The sequence below is a fragment of the Anabrus simplex genome, chromosome X, assembly GCF_040414725.1.
Source record: "Anabrus simplex isolate iqAnaSimp1 chromosome X, ASM4041472v1, whole genome shotgun sequence".
Lineage (NCBI taxonomy): Eukaryota > Metazoa > Arthropoda > Insecta > Orthoptera > Tettigoniidae > Anabrus > Anabrus simplex.
In genome coordinates, this window is record NC_090279.1 from 31,722,799 (window position 1) to 31,738,965 (window position 16,167).

The 16,167-nt window shown below is 37.9% G+C and overlaps 1 protein-coding gene across 1 annotated transcript in view; it reads left to right on the forward strand.

Annotated features, from left to right (window-relative positions):
* The first annotated feature begins 13,840 nt into the window (after positions 1–13,840).
* LOC137503248 (zinc finger protein 568-like) overlaps positions 13,841–16,167 on the forward strand; it is a 66,713-nt gene continuing 64,386 nt past the window's right edge. Inside the window, exons 1-2 of the mRNA XM_068230788.1 lie at positions 13,841–14,912; positions 15,046–15,184. Coding sequence (XP_068086889.1) covers positions 13,841–14,912; positions 15,046–15,184 — 1,211 coding nt within the window. The remainder of the gene's footprint in view (positions 14,913–15,045; positions 15,185–16,167) is intronic.

Genomic DNA, 16,167 nt, shown 5'->3' on the forward strand with positions numbered 1-16,167 from the left:
TAAGGGGACATGTTTCGCCCATTGCATGTGCATCATCAGCCGTGATCTCATGCCTGCGGGATTAAAATCATGATCCTGATTACTCTAGTCAAAGTGTTACATAGAGGACCGTGTGTTATAAAAAGGAGGAAACTTAGTCCCATGCCTGCAGTTGTGTGAAGAGTTGGTTTTCTAAAGGTTGTTTTACTGAATGGTCTTGATTTCTTTAGCTACTCTGAAGAAGTTTGTGCCATTATCGTTGTAAATGTTCAGCCTACAGCCAACAGCGCATAAGCTCAATGCTCTGCCCATCTCCTCTCCTCCGCCACACCCCCTTCCCTCAATACTACACAGATGCAATACAAGAAGTGCAAGTGTCTTTTGTTCTGATGCTACAAAGGCAACTAGTTCATACCAGAAAGGTTGACGGTGTAGGTAAATGTATACACAGTGTTTTTCACAAAATTTAACCCTTTTTCTCTGATCTTAAATATCGTTCTACCCTCCTCTCATTACTGATTCTTCATTACACATCCCTCAGTAGTCGATTTCAACATTGAAGCTGTAGCCAACTTCAAGCATGAGCATCTCCACTTGACGAATTCGACAAAAGGAGGTTACCACATCAACTAGTAAAAACATACACAGCAACACACGGTCATGAACCTTTTTTTCACTTCAACGAAAATAAAAAGTGAGTGGCCTCCCCGTACAAATATGGGTTTGATGCTGCTTGTTGTTTTAAGGGGCCTAACATCGAAGGCCATCGGCCCAAATAAGGGTTTAACAGGGTGTCCACCTGCATGGAAAACCGCAAATCGGGAATGTCAGAGAATTCGATTAATAGCGGGAAAACCAGGAAATGTCAGGGAATTCAGAAGAAATCTGGAAATTCATTCTTTGGCCAGATAAAATGGACATTCCTTATTTATCCCTTAATAGAAGCACATTTTTAAATTTTTATAACACTAATCTTGGGTAGGCTTATGTCTTTTATGCCAGGAGTAAATTGTAAAGGAAATTGAATAAACATTCAAAGAAAGCCAAGTGTGATATTGAATGTGAAGTAACCAATAGCTTCAGTAGCTATATGGGTAGCCTATAGCGCTCTAATTGGTTGATCCAATTTTCAATGTTTTGATTTGCTTACTATTGTATATTCTGTGTTGTTGCTGAATGGAGAGGTGTATATTGCGTTTTCAGCTTTCTAATAGCTTAAATATATGGCTTCCACAGCAAAATATGCACATAGACAACAGATGACTCTGTTTGTTTACTATGTAATGACGTGTGCGATAGTCACTACCTTGTAAAATGTAAAAAGAGACAAAAAACACTGACTGAATGCAGGTAAGTGTGAAAATCACTTGAACTTAATACTCATTCAAGTGCTCATTGCTATTGCGATTATTATTATTATTATTATTATTATTATTATTATTACAATTATTAAATGTGCTGATGTAGGTAAACCTTTGTGTAAATGCGTAATGCATCGTGACACCATTCGGGCTGCACCATGTTGAGTTTCTAACCTATCTGATGAAATGGTTCGTCATGGATGTGGGTGAGTGAGGCTCCTCAGTAGTCAAGTGATTTGGAGGTGTTATACAGCAGTGGAAGTGAAAAAACTTGTGGCAGTGTTACGTTTGTATTTATGAATCGTACCAACACATTTTGTCGTTATTGTTCTTTTTCTTCCAAATTTGCATTGTAAACAAAATGGACCGCCAAAACAACAGACTTAGAAGCCCAGCCACTACCAATGATGCCAACGTAGACCACCTCATGAAGTGCACGCTGGACGACTTTATTAACTCGGACAGCTTCCTTAAAAAAATTGTGCAGGCCATTTTGACCTGCATAACAGAAATGGTTATAAGAGGACTTCAAAAAAGTTTAATATTTAATATCGAAGCATTTTCAGAGTTAACTGAAAATCTTCATAAAAAGGAGGTGGAAATCCACAAAATGAAGGAGGATATGGACTCCAAATGTTATTCATTGGAGCAATACAGCAGGAGGAATAATGTAAGATTTTCTGTATCCCCGAATGTTTGAACGAAAACTGAGATGAACTAGTGCTCAGAGTGTGCAAAGCAGTAGGTGCATATGTTACACTTAATGATGTTGATAGGTGTCACAGACTAGGTCCATGATCACCATGGAAAACAAGACCTATCCTATTCAAATTTGTGACTTATCACTCATGGCAGAATGTCTTCACTAGGAAAAGGAAACTGAAAGGCTCATCCACAACAATCTGTGAAGATCTTACAGCTACCAGAATGTCCACCATGACGACAGAAGTCCAGTGTTTTGGTCTTAGAAACACTTGGACTGACTCAGAAGACATCATAATCAAGAAGGCTGACGGGATGAAATTAAAAGTGTGCCAGTTAAAGGAACTTCCTATGGCATAAGCTTCTCTTGCAGTGCTATTTGATCACTTGACTATGTGAGTCCAAACCCATCGTTTACCGTAAGTCACAGCTGAGGAGCTAGCTTTTGTTATTTTTTCAAGTAAATTTGTCTATCTATCTGTCTATCCATTTACTGTATTTATCTATCTGTCTAAATATCTATTCACTTAATCTGTCTTTTATCCTACCACCTGTCGATGTACATACTCTTTAATAAAATTTTCCTAACTCGTTCTCTTTTAAGTCAGGCCTCCATATTACGTGTACATAGTTCTAACGTCAACACTACATAGAAAAAGCTCCTACTTGAGTATTCTGTATGCCTTATCTGCTGTTGCACATTATCACTATTATTATTACTGACAATTTAATTACCTAAAATATGTTAATTGCTGACCATTAATAGGGTGTAGTCACATGCTGCGTTTTAGTTTCATTTTAGCAGTTGGCAATGCATACCACACACAGCCATAATCCCTCTGATCATAGCAATATTTTCCCTTGTCACACTTCCCCTTCCCCACCTATCCCATCAGCCTGTCTACCTGCTAGTCCATTCACCCTAATCTCCACCTCCTTGAAGTTACAACTCACATTGTCCAGTCAGCCCTAAATAGACATAAAAGCACACTTCACTTATGTCACCTTAGTGCCAAGAGTTTAGTTTCTCAACTCATATAGATGAACTAAGTATGTCATAGAAAGAAAGAGATCCACCTAATCAATACTAATTTATTAAAATTTTCTTCTTAATAACAGGACCTGTTTTGACTATTCACAAGTCATCCTCAGCTGTCGTGTACATTCACATTAGAATACATTTTTTTAATAGCTGTACCTTGCCCATAAACATTTCATATTTGACTGTCATTAGGTAAAATGTTTCAGAGTGAATAATACTGTGTTTTATGTCTAAGTTTAGAAAACTATTATATATTAAAAAGAGACCACTTTTTGAACACATTAAAAGGATCACAACGTATGATAAAACTTTGCTATGTACATATGACCTTGAATTATATCATTAACGTTCAAGTTCTACGAGTAAAACATGTTCCTAGAATGACTTTGTCATTTTGCATTGTTTTTAGTCTTAAGGTCTATATTACTTAATTTGACAAGGTATAAGCCTAATATAAAGTATATTATAAAAGCATACATAGCTACATTTAAGCACATTTTATAGACCTTAAGACTAAAAACACAGCAGGCACAATTTACCAGTCGGTGTTGCACAGAGATATTGATGTGGACCTGTCTTCAGAACATACTAATGCACATGTCCTATGAATATATATTTCCTATCTCTAGTCTTTCAAGGTGTTCTGGATTTTATGGACATGAGTGTATTTCAATCATTCACAAAATTTACCAACATCAATAAGTAGATCAGAAGCGATAAGAATCTGCAACAGCAGAAAGTAATAGGAAATATTATTTCACAAATGAAGTCCCTCTGGAAATGAAATTAATATTTTAAAAAGTTACTTAAAAGTTGATTTATTCCTGGCTGGCAACGTCTCACGATTGGTCCCTTTACCACCCTTTAGGGTTTGGTGGGATCTCCCCTTTAAGTTAGACATTCCAGCAGGAATATCCCTTGCAAGGTGCACCATGATGAAAGTAAAGATTCCTCTTGCAAGCAGCGTGATGATTCCCCTTGTTCCTTGTTTTGCAGGCTTCTCGTAAGAGTAGGCTTTCTCTCTCTCTCTCTCTCTCTCTCTCTCTCTCTCTCTCTCTCTCTCTCTCTCTCTCTCTCTCTCTCTCTCTCTCTCAAGCGGCACATTGATATGTGTTCCAACCATGCCTATTTAAATGTCAGTCGACACTTAACTTGCGGGTTCAGATGATTTATGCATACCACACGTGTCCTGGAATTAATATAGTCGTGGTTATGTCTTGTAGAAGACGAAATAAAGTGTTCCCTTTATGAGACATCATGACTAATAAACGTCTCTTGGCGAAGAATATCTTGTAGAATTGTAGTGGGAAAGCGAAGTGAAGTTGTGCTCTAAAGTAGAGCAGTATGAAATCAGTAGTGTAGGAGCTGAGTAAGTTGAGCGTCGATTACACACTACTTTTATCAGTTCTCAGCCTAGAAAGTGTGATTAGTTGGAAACCAATCATAATTTTTTTCACGTCTTCTTAAAGTATCATGGTTCAAAACTGTTCTTGTGAAGAGTTCTGAAAACTTGCCGGGCGGTGTTAGCCTTGAAAATGTTAACTGTTCATATCTGTCGCATGCTAACCTCCTAACCAATAAGAGAAAAGGAGTGGATCGCCACGCGGCCATGCAGCAATGAGCCTAAAGGCGAATTTCTCCAATGTTATCACATCCCTGCCTTCACCACAGCTGTTGTAAATGACCCACTGACTGAATTAAATTAGGCTTTTGTGGCAATCTTAATTTTAAATCCAGTTATGCCATTTTTGGTTACAATATGTTGTAGGTGAAAGATCTCTTTCCACAGTATACACTGCTGTATAAATGATGCAGAAGTATTAAAAGTGTATTATTTCGATATATTGATGCGGAATTAGTAAAATTGGTTTGTAGAAATCCTGTGTGTGGTGTGAAAACTGCATTTGCACTATAAAGTGTAGTGTAGAACTTTAAGGTGGAACTATCTGTAGACTTGTACAGTGCTTATGTAGTGTCATTCTACATTGTTAACAGTTAACTTCTCTGAGATGCCCAGCTATCTTTTAGCTGTTAATGTTAATACTATAATTGGTTTTACAGTAAAATAATGATAATCGTTGCATTTACTATTTCTTAATTGATATTTCACCCAAGTGTCATTGAAATGTGTTTGATCCAACCCTGTCTCCTCACTTTTGGAGATAAATTGACCTGTGAGTATTTCTCTACGCCCAGATTCCTTTGATCTATGATTCCCGTTTACAGCATATACCCTGCAATTTATTAATATTTTCGTACACTTCTCTTCCAAATATTCCATGTGATAATTCTGGACGTCGGTTTATCTTCACATATATGTGTACTTTGTTTCTTAATATGGATAGATCTGTGTTGATGTAGGACAGTCAAAGATCATAGAACTATTGTGATAAACCTTTTTCTTGATTGTTATTTCTTTTTCTTTGTCCCTCAGTGAGAGGCGTTGCTTGTTGTATCGTGTGGTGCCAAATGTTGACATTGTCAAGAAATGTTAGTTGAAGTGAATTGTTTTACTCTAACTGATGTGCTGTTAGGTTCAACTTGCATTAGCTTGATCACCTCAAGAATCATGTCTTTGGCTGTTCTTCTGAGTAAGGTTCTTTCATGGGGTTACTTCCGAATGTGTTGCAAGAATTTAAGCATAAATTTGGAAGCATTGTCTAACGTAATTACAATGGCGATAAGCTTGATAAGTCTCTTCAAGGGATTCTTGGTGAAGGGCATACAGAGAAGCTGCGAAGAAGTAAGGGCCACCTCGATCCTAGATCCGAAGAGCATACGTAGGCAGCCCATCTTGACTGCAAGGGAGGAAGGCATGCTCTGCATAGAATTTTGGGAATCTACTTTACTCTTTACTTTTCCAAAGTAACCCCATGTATCGTAAAATTTTGGACATATATATGAAAACTTATGTCCAAATGTGCATGTACATCTGGGGAACTGTGAAAGCTGAATGTCTAAAATAAAAACTTACTTTTTAACGTATTGTTTGAAATTACATATTAATATACTCTCACAGTAAGTATTGTAAGAGAAGGAATTCAAGCAATTGCTTCCTTGTTGTACTGAATAACTGGCCATGTAGCTCTTGGCTTGCATTTATAAGATCCTGGGCTCGAACCCACTGTCGACAGCCCTGAAGTGCATGTTTCACATTTTCACAGCAAACAAATGGTGCGAATGTACCTTAAGTAAGGCCACAATTGCTTCCTTCTCATTCCTAGCCATTTTTAGCTCATCATCGGCATATGACCTATCTCTGTCGGTGTGAAAGAGAAATGGTAGAAACCATCAAATAAACAATATGCCGTAGGTTATGTTCAATTAACTTTCATTAATATGGCTTAAATTTATGATTATAACTGGCCACTGTTCTTTGACTGATACTTACATTCAAACTATTCACCTTTTTGTCTCTTTGATGAATCAAGAAAACTAAATTTTATGCACATGGTCAATGAATATTTACATTCTCATAAGTTCCATAAATTCATACTTTAGGAATATTTGTTGCTTCAGTTAAAGTATTGTAGTTAGGATACATTTAAATGTGGCTTAGAATTACTGTAGAATAATTATTTTATTAGTAAATATCATTCTTGCTTTATTATTACTTAATCTTTTCATTCTATTGTTCCTGTTAACCTGTCGCAATTTGGATAATGTAAGTCCGGTTTAGAATTGAAGTGTAGCTATGTAATTAGATTTTAAGTTGCTCGCTTTGGAAAGGCCAGAAATCTCATGACATCAAAGATGTCTGTGAACTTATCTGCCAGGTTACATCCAGCAGGAATGGTGTTGATTTCATTGTGTGCGCAAGCATCCAAGATTGAGTTGCTGAGGTTCAGTGCTATTCCAACAGCCTTATGTGAATTACATTCAATGTTGCATCCTCTCGAACTTGTGTTTTCTATGTCACAATCTGGCTGTGATGACCTGGATAAGGAAGAGCATTGGCAGGAACTACGAGGTCATGTTGCAGCATATCCTGAAGATGAGTTTCCACTTCTCTGTGATGACCTTAATGCGCATGATGGTCACTAAGAATTTTTATAGCTGCCATGGTGGTAATACTTTCGGTACCTGATATGATGATGGAGCTCATATTTGAGGTTTCACTTGTGGTGACTGCAGCAAGCAAATTTACCTGATTGTCGTTCAGCACCGTGGTCTACGACGAAGAAAGGATGTGAATGTCATATCATCTGACTGTATTCCACCTCTGCATAAGGTAGGCATAGCGGATTTAAGGACCTCTATGCCCCTGAGAACATCAAGTGGTGGAAGCTTAAAGACTAGAAGGAGACCCTAGCAACAACATAAATTTTCCTCTTGTTGATCGTAATGCATTTGAAAACATGTAGACACATTCTACAGATCTTTCACTGCAACCATCACAGTAAACTTGGGTACGATATAACCTAGTTCCTCTTGTATTGAATATCTAACGTTCCTGTGGATGATTGCAGTCCAAGAAGAGTTGTAGGATAAGATGAAGGCATACTGTATATAAATCTCAATCGAGACGCACTTACTTTAATGACCTGTGTACAAGCTGTATCAGAACTATACTGACAGAGAAATCAGGGATGCTCTTCGTGGAATGTTGAGAATGATGGTGCAGTTAGATTCTCTTGGAAATGTTTCCTTTTTGAGGAAATTAAAGTGACCTGGTTACTTCCGGTCATGCAGTTCAGATTGATGAACTTGCTCTATTTGCTATGTCAGAGAGTCAGCCGCAGTGCATGAGAAAAGAGAAGGGAGGGGAAGTGAAATTTGGAGAAATAGGTAATTCTCGATGCGAATGCACAAGTTTCTCGTTCTATTCGCATAGTCGCTTCCACACTCCGGTAGGCACTGTACAGTTTGTTATACATGAATTGACTACTATGTGAACCCTATAGTAAGAGAAGACATCTAGTAACAAGAATACAGGCAGCTTTCCGAACTGTTCGCCGCACACTACACATCCTGGACATAGTCCATAGTCACTCACTACTACGCCATAGTGAACTATACACCAAAGTAGGAGGGGGCCTTATTGATCATACACTGTAATCAAATCACTCGGCGTGTTGATTCCTTCATTCAGTATTTCATTGAGTTTACAATGTTATGAGGGAAGGAATACACAATCTTTGAGCATGTTAATTAATATAGAATATTACTCCGACAAACAGACAAGAGGAGAAACAATCTGGTGCTTTCCTTGACTAACATGTGTGTCTTAAATACAGTGTGTTCTTTAAGTGTGTGTGCAGTCACAGTTATTAGATAAATGGACTGTGGATATTGCCTGTTAGAGACAATAATATTGAAGTTGTATGAGGAAGCATTATCTCTGTCTGCGCATACACTCCACAACGCCTCCTTACCTTTATCTTCCCTGAAAGGCGGCAGCAGCTCTTCAAATTCAATCGCGCACCAGGAAGTAACAATTTAACCTCATTTTCTCAAAAATATTATTTTTCCTGCCAGTCTGATTGAACCATTATTCTTAATGTACCGGGCGGTACACCTCTACTCTGTTTATTTAAAAGTTGCGCCAGTTGAAACTCCTGAGCTCAAGGGAAGAAGAAGAGAACTTTTTTCCATCTGACGAAAATTGACACAAGTATTGAGCACACTGTCTGCATTAGAGACAAAGATGACCAGTGATTAGAGGACAAACAATAAATCCTCAATCATTGGCAACAACATTTGTAGATATTTCCTGCATTGAATTACCACATTACCCTATTCCTGATGGTAAGTCCCATCTTATGCATCACATCAAAGGAAGTGGAGTTTGCCATTAGGAGTATGAAGGACCAAAAAGCGCCAGGACCGGATGACCATCCAGCAAACTTCTGGAAGATGAGGCAGTTTAAAGAACTCATTATCAACTGGCTGACAAGCTTATTCAGTGCCAGAGTTGACTCTGGCTCTGTTCCCAGTCATTGGACTGTAAACATCCTTGTGCCTATTTTTGAGCAAAATGATGATTCAGCAGAATGTGCAAATTACCATCCAAATTGCACTCAATTGTACATGAGAAGATCTTTTAGAGTAGCCTTCATTATTGACTGGGTGAAATCGCCGGCATTATTGCTATCCAATGCATCTTCATTAAGGGTGCTGGAACAACTCATGCAATTTTCACTGCCAGAATGCTAATTGAAAAGCACTGAGAGCACCACCCGGCAGTGTACATTGTCTTCCTTGATACTGGAATTACTTTCAGCCGTGTTACTACGGCTTGTTGCTGTGTACGGTATTGAATGTTGACAGATTTAGAAAGGTATGAAGTAGCAATTACACAACATGGGAATGTGTATACTTCATTAGTCAATGGGCATCGCAGCCGTCACTCGTGATGCATAGGATATGTCACCAATGGTATGATCATGTCCTTATGTAGTACCTGACGCAGTTGACAATTTCACCTAATCCTTTGAAATTACTTTACAATATCCACTATAAGGAACATTGATGGTAATATACAAAAAAATTTAAACTAGAATTGCTGCTGGGATGGGTAAAATGTCTGGGCATATACGAAAGTCAGTTCTTTGAGATATTGATTCGATGAATGAATACTTAGTGTAGTAGCACTCTGTGTATAGAGAAAATGTGCTAAACTTAAAGCTAGTAATTACACAATAGTCGTCTTGACTTGTGTTGTTTGCAAGCACTTGGAATGCATTCTTTCTGATTATGATATACACATTTAAGAAATTACCAACTGGCTCGATAGAAGGTAGTTCAGGTTTAGGAAATATTATTCCACTGAAGCTCATCTTGTGGATTCCAGCAGGATATAGCAGATATATTAGATTCAGGAAGTCAAAAGTATCACGATTGACATATCCAAGGATTTTCTTAGGGTAGTTCTCGGGAAACTACTGACAAAAAATTAGTGCGTTTGGGATAGATAAAACGATGGCTAAATGGGTGACTATAAAGATATGGCCAAGTTATTAAACATTAAAAATTTGAGAATTGAACACACGAGATGTTACCAATTTTTAAGTTCATGACATTAGTACTTGGTATGCACCCCCTTAGCTTTCATGAGCGACTTGATTAGACTGGGCATACCCTCAAACAGTATTTTACAATGACTCTTTAAATCGTCACCATGACACCACATCTGACCGAGCTTCTCAATCAAGCCAATTTTTGTCGTTATTTTTCTTTGGACTTTTCTTTGCTATCGGCTAAGGATATTCTATGGGGTTCATGTCTGGACTGTTTCTAGGCTTTGTGGCAAGGAGGCCCATCTTGCATAACAATAAATTCACTTTGGCCAAACTACTCTTGCACCTGAGCTACCAAAGGGTTCTTAATACTACACTGTTCACGTCTGATAATTCCTTCTACAATATATAATCTTCCACGGCCATACCAAGAAAACACACTCCAGACCATCACTGAAGTTGGATGCCTCACTCAATCTGGATGGAATGCTTCTCCTTATCTTTTGACATATTGACTTGTCTCATCTTCTACAGGAAATACCAATTCGTCACTAAAGCAAACCCGAAATAAATAAAGCAAATAAGCCTAGCATTAAATGCAATAAGCTGTAAGGTTTAAGAGAAGAATTTCATACATTTACTGTGCTGTACGGTTACATCACTTAGATTGGGTTATAATGGAATAAAGAATGATAATTTAGGAATTACAGTAATTGTCATGGACTTGCCTGTTTCCATTCATCAGATGACCAATTCTGGAGAGTCTTGGCACACTGGAACCTCTTTGCAGCCATAGCAGGAGTAAACTTTGCTTTGCCTTGAGGTCATCTTGCTTTCATTCCAGCATTAAACAGCTCTCGCCTCAGAGTCCTGGCTAATACAAATGACCCATACTCTTCTAATTTCTTACGTAAATCCAAACTAGTAACCTTGCGGTTGTTTACTGACAAATTAATCAGTTTTGCTTCCTCCTTGGGGTTGGTTTCTTCTTTTTCCCACAGTTTCCAACACGTTGTTGACATTTTGTCTTGGGCCGATGACCTTCGATGTTAGGCCCCTTAAAACAACAATCATCATCATCATATTTTGTCTTCCCGTTATCTTCACATTTTAAAATTCTACTTACAGATTGCTGTGGTATTTGCAATCTAGAATCTATTTCTTGTTGTGAATGACGTTTCTCAAGAAGTAGCTCTCTGATAGTGCCTTTCTTGGCGAAAGGTATCTTCGTCTTCCCATGACCTCAAAATTTGACAGTTCTCTAGGACCACTCTTAAGAAATACAACTGAACTCCTGAATAGTATCAATAATACATGTAATTTTCAGAATGCACAGTCTTAACAATAGGTCACATTATTTACTTCCAAACAGCAACAATATGTAGATAATAAAGATAAACAACAGAACATGCTCACTAACAAAAATGACACAAAACCATGTGAATAATGAAATTACATTGTGGTTCTCATTGTAGCCACTGTATGAAAAAATACAATAGTGTGGACCAGGATATCCCAAGTGGAAGCTTTGCCTCCAAACAAGTTCAAGGATTAGGCTATAAAGGTTGATAGTTTACATAAAGGTAGAAATATATCTTTTACCATTAAAATTTGGCCACGTCTGGTGTATTTGTACAAAATAGAACTCAGAGCATAAGAGTAGGTGCAGCTTTATTTGATCATGTAACAATTATGGGATTGGGTCCCACAGGGCAGTATTATGAGACCTTTATTCTCTGATATATATATAAACAATATGAATAATGAACTGAATTAAGTGATGAGGCTCTTTATAATAAATAAGTTTCAGGATTATGAGTAATTGAAAAAGACCTTGACAATATTGTAAAATGGACATCGGGCAATGCTATATTTGTAAACGTGTTGAAAAGTCAGTTTCTTTGTTTCACAAATAGAAAGAGTCGTCTCCAGTTTTATTATTGTATTGATGGGTGAAATTTCTTCATGGGGATCTCTGTAAGTACCTAGCTATTCATAATAAGGATATAGCTTCATTATGGTAATCATTTAAACATATTGAAAATAAAATTTACAGATCTCTTAATATGATTATGAGGTTTTTTAGGGGTTGTAAAGGAGAGGGCGTATAAATCTCCAGCAAAGCCACAATGAGAGTGTGAGACCATCACCAGTATTACTTGAGTAGAGAACAGGAAATGATCAACAGAAATAGCTCCATTTCTTGCGGGTGATTTCTAACAAAAGAGTTGTGTTCCAGAGATTTTGCAAAGTTTCAGCTGGGGAGACTTGGAGAAAGGAGACAAGTTGTTTGATTAAGCAGTATATTCTGAGATGTCATTGGAGAGATGGCTTGGAATGACTTTAGTTGATGAATATATTTAAATCATGTTCTTTAAGTCTAGGAAAGGTCGCAACATGAAGATAAATTTCAAGTCAAGGGGACAAATTTTGGCAAATGTTCACTTATAGGAAGATGATTTAGTGATTGAAATAATTTGTTTCATATATTTCCACAATTTTTTTCTATTTAAACAACCAACAGCCCTAATTGCTGTGGTTTGATTGATTCATTGATTGATTCATTCATTGATTGGGACATTAACTGATTTATGCTTTTGGTCTTAATGTGATGTACAGAGGGGGATGATGGATATTTCTATGCTTATGATATAAGCATTGTCCACTTGTTCGGAAAGTGGTGGGAGTACTGTGGGATTATTTGATATTACAGTGAAGTGTTTTTGGAAAGAAAGTATATAGGAACATGGAAATGAACAAAGAGGTGACAAGTCAACTCATATGTAGGAAGATGGGAACAGGGGAATATGAATATAAGAGGATGAAGAAAATGGCTAGTCATTGTGGAATTAGGGATCAACAGAAAGAGAAACAGAAGCGAGGAATTGTATTGGGCAATGATTTGGAGATACTGCTTACTATTACTTAATTTCCTAAAATTGTACATATTCACACACACGTATGTGTACATATGCTCTGCTGAATATTCACAAATATGTAGGTGATTTTAAATTTACAAATTTGCAATGTTCCTCCCTTTCTATGCTATTGTGTCTACTGCTGTCCAACAGTGTGTTCCTTTTCATGTTCTTATATCTCATCAATTGTTTGAAAAGCAGTGGCAAAAGGGACTCAGGTTAAAACACAGCAGGTCATTGTGCAAGTTAGGTTCCAAAAAGGGTAAAAATTAAAATAAATAAGTAAATGCAATGTAAATTTTAACCGAATATAATTTGTATAGTATTATTTGGAGTAGTTGCACAAGTGGTATGTGTGTTGATTATGTTTGTAAAACAGAAAATATTATGAGTAAGAGTTTGTAAATTCTTTGCATTTATTAAGTATGAGCTGTGTGCTTAGTAGAAAAAAATACAAAAATTGTAGAATATTGTTTTTAGGAAATTGTCTCCTTCTCTGTTCTTTTAAAATTTAGTGCTTGATAATAATGTATTTTTGTGTACCATTTGCCACCAAGGTAGACACCTCTCTTGCATTCAAGGGATTTTCATTTCATTGTTCCTTTCCATTATATATTTTTTAAATGGGAGATAAATTAATCATCGTCTTCTTGTGCCACTATGAAATTTATTTTCTCAGCTTTTTCTATTTTAGGCCTATAAATTTTTGTTTCCTTACTTCTTTATTCTACTTTTCTTATTTCTTACTGACAGCCTTCCGAAGATACTAAGGAGGAAATATTCATAGAGGAACAAACTGGTGATCAGCTGTTGCATAAAGGTGTGATTATAAACGAATGCTCAGTATCTCATAAAAATTTCAGGAAAAGGCCGGACGTTATGCGGTCTCACACGAGCGAGAACCGATACTGCTGCAACGTCGGTGGTAAATCCTTCGGCCGGAAAAAACTAGCAGGTCACATGGGTAATCACACAGGCAACAAGCCTCATTTTTGCACTGTATGTTGCAAATCATTTGTCAAGAAAAGTAGTTTATCTTATCACAAGCTGACTAGAACAGGAGAGAAGCCATACAGGTGCGATGTCTGTAGCAAGTCATTTAGACAGAAAGGCACTCTAGCCGATCATATGCGGACTCATACAGGCGAGAAGCCATACAGCTGCAATGTCTGTGGCAAATCATTCATACAGAGAAGTAAACTAACCGCACATATGCGGACCCATACAGGCGAGAAGCCGTTTAGATGCAACGTCTGTAGCAAATCATTCATACTGAAAAGCATTCTAACCGGTCATATGCAGACCCATACACTCGAGAAGCCATACAGGTGCAATGTCTGTGGCAAATCATTCATACAGAGAGTTAAACTAACCGCACATATGCGGACCCATACAGGCGAGAAGCCGTATAGGTGCAACGTCTGTAGCAAATCATTCATACTGAAAAGCATTCTAACCGGTCATATGAAGACCCATACAGGCGAGAAGCCTTACAGATGCAATGTCTGTGGCAAATCATTCATACGGAGAGGTAAACTAACCGAACATATGCGGACCCATACAGGTGAGAAGCCGTACAGTTGCAATGTTTGTAGCAAATCATTCATACAAAAAGGGATTTTAACCGGTCATATGCGGACCCATACAGGCGAGAAGCCATACAGTTGCAATGTCTGTGGCAAATCATTCACAAGAAAAGGCGGTCTGACCGGTCATATGCGTATCCATACAGGCGAGAAGCCATACAGGTGCAATGTGTGTGGCAAGTCATTCATACTGAGAGTTAGACTAACCGAACATATGCCGATCCATACAGGCGAGAAGCCTTTCAGCTGCAATGTCTGTGGCAAATCATTCACAAGGAAAGGTAGTCTGACCGATCATATGCGGACCCATACAGGCGAGAAGCCATACCGCTGCAATGTCTGTGGCAAATCATTCACACAGAAAGGCATTCTAACCGGTCATATGTGGACCCATACAGCCGAGAAGTCATACAGTGCAATGTCTGTGGCAAATCATTCATAAAGAGAGGCTAACTTATCGAACATATGCGGAGACATACTGGCGAGTCATAAAGAGAGGCAAACTAACCGAACATATGCGGACCAATACAGGCGAGAAACCTTACAGCTGCAATGTTTGTGGCAAATCATTCACGAGGAAAGGAAGTCTGACCGATCATATGCGGACCCATACAGGCGAGAAGCCAACAGTTGCAATGTCTGTGGCAAATCATTCAGAAAGAAAGGCAGTCTGACCTAACTGTTCATATGCGGACACAAGCAGAAGAGAAGCCATACTGTTGCAAAGTTTATTCCACTGGAGCACAACTTGTAGGATTCCGGCAAGATATAGCAGATATCCTGGATTAAGAAGGTCAATTGGTCTGTATCGCGACTGACCTGTCTAAGGCATTTGATAGGGTAGATCATGAGAGACTACAAGTAAAAATGAGTGCAATTGGACTAGATAGAAGAGTGACTGAATGGGTGGCTCTGTTTTTAGAAAATAGAACTCAGAGAATTAGAGTAGGTGAAGCTTTATCGTGCCCTGTAAAAATTAAGAGGGGAATTCCTCAAGGCAGTGTTATTGGACCTTTATGTTTTCTTATATATATGAATGATATGTGTAAAGAAGTGGAATCAGAGATAAGGCTTTTCGCAGATGATGTTATTCTGTACAGAGTAATAAATAAGTTACAAGATTGTGAGCAACTGCAAAATGATCTCTATAATGTTCTCGGGTTGTTGCATTTTCAGATTAAAGCTCGCAAATGGGCTGTTTTTACACCTTGAGTGCCACGTGAGACCAACGTTGACTCACAGAGCTTAATGCCATTCGGGCCGCGTGAGTCCGCTTTGGACTCGCGCACTCTCAAAGTCTCAGGCCCCTTGGTGCTATACTGTCATCACATTTGACATGTAAACGTATGTTAAATGAAAGTAGGTGGCCAGTACGTAATGAATCTATTCTTGGCCTGTTCGATGCGGCACCACGTCACTGTAATATATCAACCACAATATGATGACATTATTTATGGTTTTCTGATCGTGTCACATGTACTAATAACACAATATTGTACTGTATAGTGTACTCATTGTTCATTGTCTCATATCAGGGTCTAGGCCTATAGGCAAATTGAAAACATAGGACAAAAAGTTACATGAACTTTCTAGAAAAAATATTTGTAACTGTCTCATTCG